The following is a 16,480-nucleotide window of genomic DNA, read 5'->3' as shown; positions in this document are numbered from 1 at the left end:
ACATTTTTCCAAAGAGGATATGCAGATGGACAATAAGCACGTGAAAAGATGCTCAATAATCATCAGGGAGATACAAATCAAAACCACTTGCAATATCACTGCACACCTCTTAGAAGAGCTATCATCAAAAAGAATGCAAATAACAAATGTTGGCGAGAATGTGGAGAAAAGGAACCCCATTTACACTCTTGGTGGAAATGTAAACTGGTGCAGCCACTATGGAAAACAGGTTTCTCAAAAAAACTAAAAATAGAGCTACCATACAACTTAGCAATTCCACTCCTGGATATACCTCCAAAAAACTAAAACACTAATTTGAAGAGATACATGTTCCCCGAAGTTCATAAGTAGTCAAGATATGGAAGCAACCTAAATGTCCACCGACAGATGAATGGATAAAGAAGATATAGGGTATGTGTATAAACACATACACACAAGAATACCACTCAGTTATGAAAAAGTTATGAAAATTATGAAATCTTGCCATTTGCAGCAACATTGGTGGACTGGAGGGCATTAGGCTAAGTGAAGTAAGTTAGATAGAGAAAGCCCAATACTGTATATCACATATATGTGGAATCTAAAATATAAAAGAAACTACTGAATGTAACAAAAAAGAAGCAGACACACAGATACAGAGGACAAACTAGTGGTGACCAGTGGGGGTGGCAATATAGGAGTGGTTGAGTGGGAGGTATAAACTTGGGTATAAAAGTGAAGTGAAGTCACTCAGTTGTGTCCAACTCTTTGTGACCCCATGGACTATAGCTCACCAGGCTCCTCCGTCCATGGAATTTTCCAGGCAAGGAATACTGGAGTGGGTTGCCATGTCCTTCTCCAGGGGATCTTCCCGACTCAGGGATCGAACCCGGGTCTCCTGCATTGCAGGCAGACACTTTACCACTGAGCCACCAGGGAAGCCACTGGGTGTAAGTTAGGCTATAAAGATGGATTGTACAGCATGGGGAATATAGCCAATATTTTGCAATAATTGTAAATGTGGTGTTACCTTTAAAAACTGCATTAAATATAAAAAATTTTAAATAAATAAAAAAGATAACCTGATAGAACTGAACAAAGCATTAAGTGTAAATAATTAAAAGAATATTAAAATGGCCAAACACTGAAATCACATCAAATCAAGAATCTACTGGGCTTCTGTGTTATTCTTTTGGGGGGTAAGAATTTAAACATTAGTCAATCTCTGCATATGAGTGAAGCTGAACACAAAGGCAGCAACTTTAAACCTAAGAAGTGAGAAATTGCAATCTTTCAGAGCCTTAATTTATGAACCCAGCAACTAATCCTTATGTGTTAAATAACTACATCACATAATGGTATGCTTTCTTTTTTAAGGTTTGTTGAGAAGTCAGAATTGTAGGATTTTAAAAATATACTCATTAATTCATGACCTGAATTATAACAAAAAGTAGGCTATACCCTTAAGTCAAATAAGTGAAACTGCATTATGATGAGCCCAGTCTACTTGCTGAAGGCAGAGAAGGGATAAACATCTTCGTTTCCTCTGCAAATTCAGCCCATTCATTACCTGGACTGTAACTGTTCCTTGAATGTAACTTGAATATTTATTTGCTCAAGTAACCCAAGAGAGGCAAATGCATGCATAATTCTGTTACATTCTCTTCCATGTGTGCTAATGACATTTTGGAGATCATTTTACACTTATTAGGTGGAACTTAGTAAGAGGACTCTAAAAGAGTATTATTATAGATTATTATTATCCAAGAAAAAAAGGATACTGTGCCCTATCTGAAACCTTGTTTATAAAGTGACGCTGCATGTTACCTCAGTAATCTCTCCAGAATGAACCATATACACAATGATCAAAATACTGTATTTGAAATGTAAAACCATTTTCATTGTGCAAATTAAGAAACATGTTGCCATAATTATGGTCACACCATTATTCTACATGTTTAATTTTATGAAGCAGCAAGTGAATGCCCACCTGGTCAAAAAGCATTACTCCTCATTCCAATGACCTTTTTTGTAGAAATAGAAAAACCCATCCTAAAACTGGAGAAGGCAATGGCAACCCACTCCAGTACTCTTGCCTGGAAAATCCCATGGACGGAGGAGCCTGGTAGGCTGCAGTCCATGGGGTCGCTAAGAGTCGGACATGACTGAGTGACTTCACTCTCACTTTTCACTCTCCTGCATTGGAGAAGGAAATGGCAACCCACTCCAGTGTTCTTGCCTGGAGAATCCCAGGGACGGCGGAGCCTGGTGGGCTGCCGTTTACGGGGTCGCACAGAGTCAGACACGACTGAAGCAACTTAGCAGCAGCAACAGCATCCCAAAATTTTTATGGAATCTCAGGGGACCTTGAAGAGCCAAAACAATATTAAAGAAGTACAAAACTGATGACTCACACGTCCTGATTTCAAAACTTACTACAAAGCTACTAAAATCAAAATAGTGTAATACAGGCACTCTACAGACATACAGACCAACTTAATAGAATAGAGAGTCCAGAAACAAACTTTTGCATATACAGTCAAATGACTTTTGACAAGGGTGCTAATAAGACCATTCAATGGGGAAGGACAGCTTTTTCAACAAATGATACTAGGGAAAAGTGGATATCTATAGGCAAAAGAATGAAGCTGGACCCTTATCTAATACTGTATACAGAAATAAACTCAAAATGGATCAAAGACCTAAGACTATAAAGACCTAAGACCATTTCTTTCATCAAAGAAAACATAGGGCAAAAGCTTCATGTTATTGGATTTGTCAACGATTTCTTGAGTATGACACCAAAGGTTAAGGCAACTAAAGAAAAAATAGACAAATTGGACTTCATGAAAATTTATACTGTTTTGTGCATCTACAAACACCATCAACAGAGTAAAAAAGCAACCCACAGAATGAAGAAAATATTTGCAAACCATTTTTCTGATAAAGGATTAACCAGAATGTACAGAGAACTTCTAAAAGTCAACAACAACAGAAAACAACTTGATTAAAAAATGGGTAAAGGATTTGAGTAGGTATTTCTCTAAAGCAGATATACAAATGGTCAATATGCACATGAGAAGATGCTCAACATGAATAATCCTTAGGGAAATGCAGAAAAACAAAAAAACCTACAATGAAATACCCCTCACATCCATTAGGGTGGCTGCTATAAAAATAAAGAAGAAAAATGGCAAGTATTAGAAAGGAGGTGGAGAAACTGGAACACTTGTGTATTATGGATAGGAATATAAATTGTACAGCCACTATGCAAAACAGTATGATGGTCCTTCAAAAAGAATAAAAACATAATTACCATATGATCTAGCGATACCACTTCTGGGTATATAATGAAAAGACTGAAAGCAGGGTCCTGAAGAAATATTTATATGCTCACATTCATAGCAGCATTACTTACGATAGCTAAAACGTAGAAGCAACCCAAGTGTCCCATCAACAGATGAATGAATAAAATGTGGTATTTACACACAATACAATATTCAGACTTGAAAAGGATGAAAACTCTGACATATGAGACAACATGGATGAACTTTGAGGACTGTTTCACTTGGTTAAGGTCTTCCCTGGTGGCTCAGTCAGTAAAGAGTCTGCCTGCAATGTAGGAGACCTGGGTTCACTTGGTTAAGTGAAGTAACTCAGGCACAAAAATACAAATACTGTTATTCCAATTACAGGGAATGCCCAGAATAATCAAACTCACAGAGACAAAAAAAAGTATAATGTTAGCTGCCAGGGGCTGCCAAAAAGATGGGAATGGGAAGTTATTTTTTAAGGAGTATAGAATTTCAGTTTTAGCAGATGAAAAGCATTCTGGAATGGATAATTGTTTTGGTAACACAACATTATGAATTTTTTTTTATGAATGTATTTTATACACTTAAAAATGGTTTGAATGGCAAATTTTATGTTATGTGTACCTTACCATAGTATAAAAAAAAAAAGAAAAGAAACTGGAGAAAAAAAGAAAGTTACTAATGCTCTCATTAGAAACGTTTAGGAGATTCCATGGTGGTCCAGGGGTTAAGAAACCGCCTTGCAATGCAAGACACAGGTTTGATCCGTTGTCTGGGAAGATGCCACATGTCCTGGAGCAACTAACTGTGCTCCACGACTACTGAGCCCATGCTCTGGAGCCCAGGAGCCACAACAACTGAGCCTGCTGGCCACAACTACTTAAGCCCGTGCACACTAGAGCCCGTGCTCAGTCACCACGATAAGAAGCCTGAACACCGCAACCAGAGAGTAGTCTATGCTCTCTGCAACTAGAAAAAGCCTGCACACAGCAACAAAGACCCAGCATAGCCAATAAATAAATAACATTTTTTAAAAAGAGAAACTTTTAGGATATCAAAATTTAAAAGTGCTTCAAGTTTTATATAGTAGTTTTATTTTCAAAGCAAGTTACTCAATACATTTCAAAACAAACGACCTTTTGACAGAAGTGTAAAACAAAAGCATTAGGCTAAAGCCCGAATTATCAAACCTTATCAACCAGCGAGGGAATGGCTGATATATAAAATATAATTATCCTGAATTTCACCAAATATTTCTCCCAAATCAGTGAATACTTTATTAATAAAATTATCATAAAAGCTAAAAGTGAAGTTAAAATTTTCACTACAATCTTAAAAAGCAAATTACTTAAGATTGTCAATGTGTCTTTCAATTTTTGAATGTGCACATTACAAATTTTATTTAGTAACAAAACTACTACATCAAATTTGTCTTTCATCAACAACCTCCAATGGAATTTCATACAACCATGCTGGAGATATCCTACTGCCCTGACAACATAAAAAGACTCTTTTGGAAGAAGGGAAACAAGGAAGGATATACAGAGAAAGGTGTTCAAAAATTATTTTGAGAGTTTTAATACATACCAGGCTCCAATTTGATAATTTTTACTGCAGCCAACTCTCCCGTATGTATATTTCTGGCCTAAAATAAAAATGAAAATAAAAATTTTTTTAAAGTCTGTCAACTATATAAAAGTTACTTGGTACTTTGTTAATTAGCTACTTACCAATCAGGTTTTTAACAAAGCTGAAAAATAAAATCTTTATTTCCAATGAAATGAGAATAATAATTTTCCCAGTAAGGAAAAATATAGAAAAAAATACACACACACACACACACACACACACACACACACACACACACACAAAACTACCTTTAATCTCACCACTGAAAGACAACTACTGTTTAAAATTTTGGTTTCCTTCCAAGTCTTTTCTTACACTTAACTTTCCTCAATTAAAAAAATTACTCATGGTTTTTATATATTTTATAAATATAGTCATAGGTCATTAAAGGAAAATAAAAATATCAAATCATGTATCTTACTATCCAGAGGAAAAAAGCTAACATTTAGTCTACATGTTCCCTTTTTTGCCCTGTGTGTGTGTGTTCAAATGTGTATGTGTTGTACAAGACATGTCATCACAGTCTTCTACAATATGGTGTGCAGTTCAGTTCAGTTGCTCAGTCGTGTCCAACTCTTTGTGACCCCATGGACTGCAGCACCCTAGGCGTCCCTGTCCATCACCAATTCCTGAAGTTGACTCAAACTCATGTCCATTGAGTCGGTGATGCCATCCAACCATCTCATCCTGTCGGCCCCATTACCTCCCACCTTCAATCTTTCCCAGCATCAGGGTCTTTTCCAGTGAGTCAGCTCTTCGCATCTGGTGGCCAAAGGATTGGAGTTTTAGCTTCAGCATCAGTCCTTCCAATGAATATTCAGGACTGATTTACTTTAGGATGGACTGGTTGGATCTCCCTGCAGTCCAAGGGACTCTCAAGAGTCTTCCAACACCACAGTTCAAAAGCATCAATTCTTGGGCACTCAGCTTTCTTTATAGTGTGCAATGCTGCCTAATTTTCCACTGATGGTACATATAAGTTATTTGACTTATCTGCTATTAATGGACTTTTAATAGGATTAGGATTTAATAGAACCTAGGATTTTAATATTATTTTGGAATTAGAAATATATATATATATCTTATAGCTTTATATCTATCTATCTATAGCCTTATTTCCCTCAAATAAATTCCTAGAAGAGAAAATATTTACCACTTAACAAAATATCATGGACAGACTTAGTATAAATAATACTTCAATGATTATCACAGCAAATATTTTAGCACATATCAAAATCTATCAGTAAGGCAACCTATAAGCATAATTGTTACTTCAAAAGGTATGTGGATTTAAAATGGACATACTGCCATATTGCTCTGAAAAAAAATTATTGAGATTTATACTCATGCCTTGGAGAAGGAAATGGCAACCCACTCCAGTATTCTTGCCTGGAGAATCCACGGGACAGAGGACCGTAGTGGGCTGCCGTCTATGGGGTCTCACAGAGTCGGACACCACTGAAGCAACACAGCAGCAGCAGCAGCATACTCATGCCTGGCTTAGATGTTAAATCTATGTTTGCCAAGTTCTATTATACAGATTTGTACTAGTTTTAAAAAATTAGATATTTTCTCAGTGCAATATATACTTTTAAGTGGTTCATAAAACCATTCTTACTGCTAGATATTAAGGATATTATACATAGTTTTTTCATTGTTTAAGATTTTTTTTAAATGGATTCTAATGAAATGACTAGGTCAAGGATATAAATATGAACATTTAAGGCCATCAACACATACTGCCAAAACAGTCTAAAAACATTGTACCGACATACTGTCGTGTATAGTCGCTCAATCGTGTCTGACTCTTTGCCACCCCATGGATGATAGCCCGCCAGGTTCCTCTGTCCATGAATTCTCCAGGCAAGAAGTGGGTTGCTATTTCTTTCTTCAGGGGATCTTCCCTACCCAGGGATCAAACCCAGGTCACCTGCTTTACAGGCAGATTCTTTACCATCTGAGCCACCAAGGAACATATTAGATGATGCTAATATGAATGTTCATTTTATTACACTCAGTGGCACACCATATGTGGAAATGCAATTTAATAATCTAAAACATTTTTCACTTCAGTTTATTAGATTTGAATGTGAATTTTCACACACATAAAAAGGAGCATTTAGTAAAACAGGACAGTATGATTACACTTTTTTTGCTAGATTAAGTAGGCCATGTTACCAAAAGACAGTGGGAAAGAAAAGGGAAGGGAACAGAAGGATGACAAAGACTATAGGAAAGACAGTGTCAGAAGGGATATTTTTAGAAAAGACGTATAGAGGGTGAGAAAATAAAAGCATGGGGACAGTGATGCAGAGGCAGTCACACACAGAAAGGTAGAAGAAAAAAAGGATTTTTTTCTACAGTAGCAGTCTCAAATATGTTGTGATGAGAAGTTCACATGTTTTCTTCATCTATCATGATAAACAGGGTAAGGTAAAGTCTCAGGAAGAGAAAACATGTTATCTCACCCGTCAATGGCCACCCTCCCCCAGCTGCAAGAGGACAGCCAGAAGCTTCACCATCATTCCTACCCTCTCTGTCATTAACAAAAGAATCATCTCAAGTCTTTCCGCAGCTTTCCTACCCTTCCCTGTCATTAACAAAAGAATCATCTCAAGTCTTTCTGCAGCTCCTAAGATCTTTCAGCATTTTATATCCATATAGTAGAATATTACTCAATGATAAAAAGAAATGGTAGGAGTAGCACAGAGTTTCAAGAGGGAGGGGATATATGTGTACTTATATGGCTTCTTCATGTTGTTGTATGGCAAAAATCAACACAACACTGTAAAGCAATTATCCTCCAATTAAAAATTTAAAAAAAAAGAATGAGCCATAGAATGGACACATGCATATGTATGGATGAATCTCTTCGCTGAGTCCCTAACAATCAAAACATTGTTAATCAGCTATACTCTAATACAAAAAAAAAATTTTTAAACAAACAAAAAACCCCAAAACAAAACAACAACAAAAAAGAAATGAGTCGTTGAGCCATGAAAAGATCTGCTGCTGCTGCTGCTAAGTCACTTCAGTCATGTCCGACTCTGTGCGACCCCACAGATGGCAGCCCACCAGGTTTCCCCGTCCCTGGGATTCTCCAGGCAAGAACACTGGAATGGGTTGCCATTTCCTTCTCCAATGCAGGAAAGTGAAAAGTGAAAGTGAAGTCGCTCAGTCATGCCCAACTCCTAGCAACCCCATGGACTGCAGCCCACCAGGCTCCTCCATCCATGGGATTCTCCAGGCAAGAGTACTCGAGTGGGTTGCCATTGCCTTCTCCTGAAAAGATATGGCAGAACCTTAAATGCATATTAAATGAAAAAAATCAGTCTGAAAAAGCTATATACTATATGAGTCCAACTATACGACATTCTAGAAAAGGCAAACCATAGAAAAAGGGAAAAAAACGATGGTTGCCAGGGGTTTGGGTGGAGAGCGATGAATAGGTTGAAGTGCAGAAAATTTTCACAAAGGTGAAACCAGTCTCGGTATGAAACTCTAATGGATACACGTCATTATGTATCTGTCAAAATCCACAGAACTGTACAACACAAAGAACAAACCTTCATGTAAACTATGAACTATAATAATATATCAATATTGGTTGAATAATCGTAATAAATATACCACACTTCATGTAAGATGTTAATAAAAGGGGAAACTGCGTGGGTGGGTGGGTGAGGTGTGGATAAATATAACTATGTATCTGCTCAACAAGTCTATAAATAGAAAACTGTACTAAAATTAAGCCTATTAATTATTTTAAAAGAATACATATAAAATTATATTAAGTATATTGATATTTTCAGACATATTGAACCAATATTTATGATTAGAAACAATACAAATATGTTGTATTTCAATTTAAGAGACCCAAAATGAAGATGCAGGAACTAAGGACACCGTTTTTAAGAGATTCTGAGGGACTCAGAAAGGAACAGATCATTGAAAAGTTTGAACAAGCACAGAATCACATAAAATAAAGATGGTATTTTAAAATTCAACTACACCATGTATAAGCCAAAATCTATTATCTGTCATTACAGAAATAAAAAGTAAAGAATATAAGCTAAAGCTTCCACTGACAGGATAAACATTTAAGTGTCAGTCTCCATTTTGAAGACATATTTCTGTTCTCTCCAAATGAAGACCCGATGGGCAAAAGTTCATACTCTGTAATTTTCCAGCTGGATTTTTAAAACAGAAAGCAGTACCAGGCTCTTTTATAATGAAAGGCAAAGAGGCTTTCAAAAAAAAAAAAAAAGATCTTCTAAACAGAGACTTTACAGATTCAATTTACTAAAGAGATCTTTCAGAAATTTAACTATACAATTTCACACTTTAATCCAGTGGAGTCATACATGGTACTAGTTTTTGAAACCCAACATTTCCTTTTGACAAATTAAGTGTGATATTCTCAAGTATTTTTGTTTCTTAACTTTAACACATAAGAATTTGAAGATTCTGTGCTGCATTTGTAAGAGGAACTAACAAATACCACAATACCTCTACAAGAAGATCTAAATTATTTCTGATTCCCACTTATCTTAGAGGTTACTGCTATACGCTAACACTTAGACTTAAGGGTATACTAAACACCCAAAAGTATAATAAAGTATTTCACTATAGTTTATTTATTTAACTCTTTATTCATCAGGAATTAAAATCATTAGATAAAAAAAGACAAATAATAATAAATGGGATCAGTGTCACTATACAATCCATAGAAGAGCCTTCCCATTTAAATTAATTTTCTATTCTCATTGCCAGGGTACCTCCCTTATCTCTTAATATTTCCAACTCAGTTTACTACCAGAGAAATACTTTTACTCAAACTCTTCTGTCTTGGACTTTTAATGCATAGTAAAACATTAAATTTCTGCTTGTACCAAGAAGATGTTTGTCTTCCTAACTAAACCATTTCTATTTTAACAGTATTATGCAGTTGTCAGTTTTGTAAACCATGAACTTTCCCACGTGCTGTAAGATTTTTAATGCGACTAAAAAATAATTAAAGTTTTGTGTTATCAACAAAAAATAAAATGATCTAAGGCATAGTCTATCTCATTAGTTTGGAAGATGAAAGTCCTCCCGTTCCAGTGATTCTTCCCCCTCACCAACCTAGTGCATTCCCATATGACTACCAATTACATCTCTCAATTACATCTCACATCTTAATTGTCAGGGTTCCATGGTCCACCACTCTATTTATAATCTCTCCCTTACAAATATCCTTAAATTCCTTCTCTTCTTATCCTCTATCATGCTAGTCTAGCAAAATCCTTATCTGATTAAACTTGGTTATCACTAGTTCCATACTGATACTGAATAGCTAAACGTTGCTGGGGAAAAAATTATAAAATCACACTAACGGGCCTTACTTTCAAATCATTACACAAACCTCAAACTACAACTTCTCCACTAGGTTTGCTTTTCTACTCTTCGTAAAAAAATACTTTATACTTCTCTCTTGAAGCCTTCAGTACTACCTAAGCCTCTGTCACCCACTCCTCTGTTACCTATCCATTAGGATACTCTCTTTACTGAATTTAATTCCATATGAACAGAGTCTCTTCTCTTCTTTATCTAACATTCTCCTATGGCTTTAACAACCATCTCCAGGATTAACCTCTCCTCACCCAGCTCCAGACTCCTAAGTCCATGGAAACCTGACACGCATGCCAACCCTAACATGCCTAACATATAACATTCAATTATCCCTGCTCCACAAACACTTTCATCCTCACAAATTCCCAATCAAAATAAAATTTACTGCAACCAGTCAGGTGCTTAAGCACAAAACCCAAGGTCATTGTTCATTTCTTTCCTTCACATTCCTCACATCCAATAACTCAGTAAACACTGGTATTTTAAAAATATAAAGCAAATTCATTAACTTCTGTCTACCTCCTCTGCTATACTCCACTCCAGCTTGTCTCCATCAGGAATCAGCAAACTATTTAATGTGAAATGCAAAGGAACAGCAGGTCGAGGATAACTCCTAGTTTCTGGATTGTACAAGTGAATAAACACTGTGATTCCATTCACTAAGATGACAAACACAGAAGATGGACACATTTCATGGGTGAAGGGGAAGGACAGTGAAGGAACATAGATGAGGGGCTCAGATATGAACATATTTACATTTTAGGTTCCTAAAGATGAGCCAGTACATTGGAAAAGACCCTGCTGTTGGGAAAGATTAAGGGCAAGAGGAGAAGGGAGAGACAGAGGATGAGATGGTTGGATGGCATCACACAATCAGTGGACATGAGTCTGAGCAGGCTCTGGGAGGCAGGGATGGACAGGGAAGCCTGGCTGCAGTACATGGGGTCGCAGAGTCAAACGTCACTGAGCCACTGAACAACAACAATGGAAAACTTAACTGCATAGACTATGGAGCATCCTGTAAGCCACTTAACAGCTCCTGAAGCTCAAAAACTAACGTGGACTGGAGGCAGACAGGGCATTATCAACATTACTGAACCCAGGCCAGTGGATGAGATAACCTAGGAAGAGTACATAGAGTAAGAAGAGAAAAAATTCAAGAACAGAAATCCTAAAATATTACTGACATTTAAGGAACAGTGAAACAAAACTCTCCAGGATAGATTAGATGCTAGCCCACAAAACAAATCTCAATAAACTTCAGTTCAGTCGCTCAGTCATGAAGAATGACATCATAACAAGCAATTTTTTCAATGACATTAGACTAGAAGTGAACTACAAGGGAAAAAAGTTGCAAAAAATACAAACACATGGAGGCTAAACATGCTACTAACCACTGAAGAAACCAAAGAGGAAATTTAAAAAGTACCTGGAGACAAATGAAAATGCAAACACAGCCATCCAAAAGCTACAGGATGCAGCAAAAGTAATTCTAAAAGGAGTTTATACAGATACAAGCCTACCTCAGGAAACAAGAAAAATCTTAAACATCTAACCATACACCTAAAGAAACTAGAAAAATAAGAACAAACAAACCAAGAGTTATTAAGTGGAAAGAAATCACAAAAATGAGAGCAGAAATAAGTGAAATAGAAAAAAAATTTTAAATGTGAAAGATCAATAAAACTAAGAGCTGGTTCCTTGAAAATATGAAGAAAATTGATAAATCTTTAGCCAAACTCATTAAGAAAAAAAAAAAAAAGAGAAGACACAAATAAAATCAGAAAAGAAAGAGAAGTTACAACTGACACCACATATATTCAAGGATCACAAGAGAATATTACAAACAATTATACACCAATAAAATGGACTACCCAGAAGAAACGCACAAATTCCTAGAAGCATACAAACTCTTACTGAATCAGGAAGAAACATAAAATATCAGCAGATCAATTACCAATAATGAAATTAAATCAGTAACAAAATTTTTCCCAACAAAATTCCAGGATCAGACAGCTTAAAAAGTAATTCTACTAAGTATTTAAAGAAGAGTTAACACCAACCCTTTGAAATTATTTTAAAAAAATGAAAGAAGGAATACTTCTGAACTAATTCTATGAGGCAAGCACCATCCTCATACCAAAACCAGACAAAGACAAAACAACAACAAAAAAGAAAATTAAAGAACAATATCACTGATGAACATAGATACAAAAATCCTCAACAAAATATGAGCAAACTGAATTTAATAATACATTAAAAGGATTATACACTATGAACAAATGATATTTATCCCAGGGATACAGGATGGTTCAATTGCTTCAAATCAGTCACTGTGCTATATTACATGAACAAACTAACGAATAAAAATCATATAATCATCTTAAGAAATACAGAAAAAGTTTCTGACAAAGTTCAACATCCATTTATGATAAAGACTCTACAACAAAGCGAGTATAATAAAAGTCATATATAACCAATCTACAGTGAACATCATACTTGACAGTGAAAAGCTCAAAGCATTTCCTGTGAAATCAAGAACAAGACAAGGATGCCCATTCTCACCACTTATATTCAACACAGTTTTGGAAGTCCTAGCCACAGCAATCAGAGAACAAAAATAAATAAAAGGAATCCAAATTGGAAAGGAAACATAAAACTATCAGTACTTATAGATGACATAATATTATATATAGAGAAAATTCTTAAGATGCCACCAAAAAACTATTAAAAGTAATAAATGAATTCAGTAAAGCTGCAAAATAAAATCATCATACTACCTACAGACTCAATGCAATCCTTATAAAAATACCAATGGCATTTTTCACAGAACCAGAACAAATAATTCTGAAATTTATATGGAAGCACAAAACACTCCAAATAATCAAAACAATCTTGATAAAGCAGAAGAAAGCTGGGGGTATCACACTTCCTGATTTATTTATATTATAAAACTACAGTAATCAAAACAATATGGTACTGGCACATAGGTCAATGGAATAAAACAGAGTCCAGATATCCACACTTATATGGTTAATTGTTGCAAAGGAGGCAAGAATATCAAATAGGGAAAAGACAGCCTCTTTAAGAAATGATGCTCAGAAAACTGGACAGCTACATGTAAAAGAATCATGAGACTACTTTCTCACACCATCTACATATATCTTAAACTCAAAATGGGTTAAAGATGTAAATGTAAGACCTAAAAACATAAAACTGAAGAAAACATAAGCAGCACACTATTCGACATTGGTCTCAGCAATTTTTTTTTTTAATATTCTCCTCAAGCAAGAGAAAATCAAAAATTCAAAAAAAGCAGACTATATCAAACTAAGACGCTTTTGCACAGCAAAGGAAACTACCAACAAGACAAAAATGCTATCTACTGACTAGGAAAATATATGTGCAAATAATATATCCCATAAGCGTTAACATCCAAAATACATAAACAGCTCATACAACTCAAGATAAAAAAAAATAAAAATAAAAACTAATTAAAAAAATGGGCAGAGGACCCAAATAGATACTTTTCAAAAGACATATAGACGGCCAACATGCGTATGTTGAAAAAATACTCAGCACCACTAATCTGTGAAATGCAAATCAAAACCACAACGTCGCAGCTGTCAGAACAGCTATCATCAAACAGATAACAAATAAAAAGAGCTGGCAAGGGTGTGGGAAAAAGGGAACCCTCGTGCACTGCTGGTGGGATGTAACTTGGAGCAGCCACTGTGGAAGACAGTGTGATGGTTTCTCAAAAATACAGAAATATTGAATAGAACTGCCACATGACCAAGGAATATCACTTCTGGGAATCTATGCAAAGATAACAAGAACACTGACTCAAAAAGCTTCACATTGCATGCCACTATTCACTGCAGATTTATTTACAATAGCCAAGATATGAAAGTAACCCAAGTGGAGACACACACACACACACACACACACACACACACACACACATGTGCACACACACGCACAAGTATATTACTCAGCCATAAAAAATGAAACCTTCTCATTTGCAACAATGTAAATAATCTTGTGGATACTGTGCTAAGTGAAGTAAGTCAGACAAACACTGATTTCTCCTATACCTGGAATCTAACGCACAAAACAGAAACAGACTCACACATCAAACTGGTGGGTTGCCAGAGGGGAGGGGGATGAGAGATGAGTAAAATAAGCGAGGGAGATTAAAAGGTATAAACTACCAGTCACAAAATAAATAAGTCACAGTGATGTAAAGTACAGCATAGAGAATATAGTCAATAATTAGTGTATAATAAATTTGTATGGTAACAGATAACTGGATTTACTGCTGTGATCATTTTGTAATGTATAAAAATATCGAATCACTCTGTAGTACATCTGAAACTAACACTGTAAATCAATTGTTGCTGCTGTCGCTGTTTAGTCTCTAAGTCGTATCTGACTCATCGTGACCCCATGGACTGTAGCCGCCTGACAGGCTCTTCTGTTCACAGGATTTCCCAGCCAGGCAAGAATACTGGTGTGGGTTGCCATTTCCTTCTCCAAGGATCTCCAGGGTCCAGGGATCAAACCTGTCTCCTGCTTGGCAGGCAGATTCTTTACCACTGAGCCACTTGGGAAGACTTGTAAGTCAATTACTCCTCAACAAAAACAAATAAGTAGGTAGGGAGGTAAAAAGAAAGGAAGGAAGGAAACAGACAAAACTAAAACTGCTCTACAGACACTGTTCTATGAGAATCTTAGTTTGGAGGAAATTTTGAAAATCATCTAATTCAATCTTTTTTCTAAAAAGCAATTTTCTTTTACTTAGTCTATGGAAGTCATTTGGTCAATTTGATACATTCGTCTTTAGAATAAATTTAGTTGTATAAAGGCTTTTTATGATAAGCGAAATTGCGACTTTCCTATAATTTCTCTTCAGTCTCCCTGGTGGTCTAGTGGTGAGGATTTGGTGCTCTCTCCTCAGTGGTCCCAGTTTTGGCCTGTGAGACAACACTGGTTTATTCTATTCCTCCTATGACAAATTTCAGATATCTAGATTCATTGATTTATTCAGTAAGTATGTATTGAGTTCCTATGTCACTCAGGGGGCCTAGTTCTAATTTTAACACAGCTCAGACAGAAATATAACAATTCCCTTCTATCTATGGATGAAACAGGCTAATTTTCCCAACATGCTACATACAGATTCCAGACCCTTACCACTATTCTGTTTTGACCATAAACTCAAAGTTTGATACCCAACAAAAATGATAGTAGTTAAAATATTAATTCATTACAAAAGTCATGGTATAGGTGACTTAGATTTTTTCTTCAAATCTCTATAAAGGTATGATATTTTTTAAATTCAAAAATAAATGTTGAAAGTGATATATTCAAAACAATGCAGTACTTCATCCTGTGGCAAGAATAAAGTAAAGTGCTTTATTTTACTTCTATTATAAATCTTTTTAGGAAAAAGGGAGGTCATAAATACATACTGTACACTATATAAGTTATGTAAATTTAATGGAAACCACTTCCAATAAGATCATCAAATTTATGTGAACAAAATATCATAAAGAAGGGAGCCATTTATATAGCATATTTGCCAGATGAAAATTTAATATAAAGATAAGTCATTAATTATTTTAACATTTATTCACTCAGCACCCCTTATGCATTGCATACTTCAGGTATGAGGGTAGTATTGGTGGGGTAATAGCAAAGAATTAAAGATTTACCTGCTTTGTTTGAGTTTCAATGGGACACATTTCAGATCCATACAGGAAAATTCTTCATAGTACTTAAATAGGAACCAACTGCTTCTAAACATAGCATGTTTTTATTATTTAAATAAGTTAAACGATCCCTTATAAAGGATAGGGTAGGGGACGTTTGTACTCTGTAAGAGGTTCCTGCCAGCTCCCAAATTCCTTAACTTTTGTGGAGTAAGTTATTTCCAAGCTGCCTTCCAAATCTAGACAAGTGCTCCCTCTCCTCTGAAGGAGGCTGTATTGTAGGGTTTGCCCCATCACCAGGCAGGCATATTCAGAGTCTAAGGTCTGACTGTTAGGGTGACCCCAAATCTGTCCAAATGACTTTTATCTCAGGATACATTAGAGCCTTAGTCTGTCAGTATACTTACTTGTGTCTGAAAAGAAGCCCTTTCCTAGTACAGACTGATTTTATCA

The 16,480-nt window shown here is 35.8% G+C and overlaps 1 protein-coding gene across 1 annotated transcript in view; it reads right to left on the bottom strand.

Moving 5' to 3' along the window:
• MAP4K5 (mitogen-activated protein kinase kinase kinase kinase 5) overlaps nucleotides 1–16,480 on the bottom strand; it is a 112,437-nt gene that overhangs the window by 82,773 nt on the left and 13,184 nt on the right. Inside the window, exon 3 of the mRNA XM_061157398.1 lies at nucleotides 4,881–4,938. Within this exon, the coding sequence (XP_061013381.1) occupies nucleotides 4,881–4,938 (58 nt within the window). The remainder of the gene's footprint in view (nucleotides 1–4,880; nucleotides 4,939–16,480) is intronic.

Source organism: Dama dama, chromosome 12 (assembly GCF_033118175.1).
Source record: "Dama dama isolate Ldn47 chromosome 12, ASM3311817v1, whole genome shotgun sequence".
Taxonomy (NCBI): domain Eukaryota; kingdom Metazoa; phylum Chordata; class Mammalia; order Artiodactyla; family Cervidae; genus Dama; species Dama dama.
This window is presented reverse-complemented; position numbering and strand designations above follow the sequence as displayed.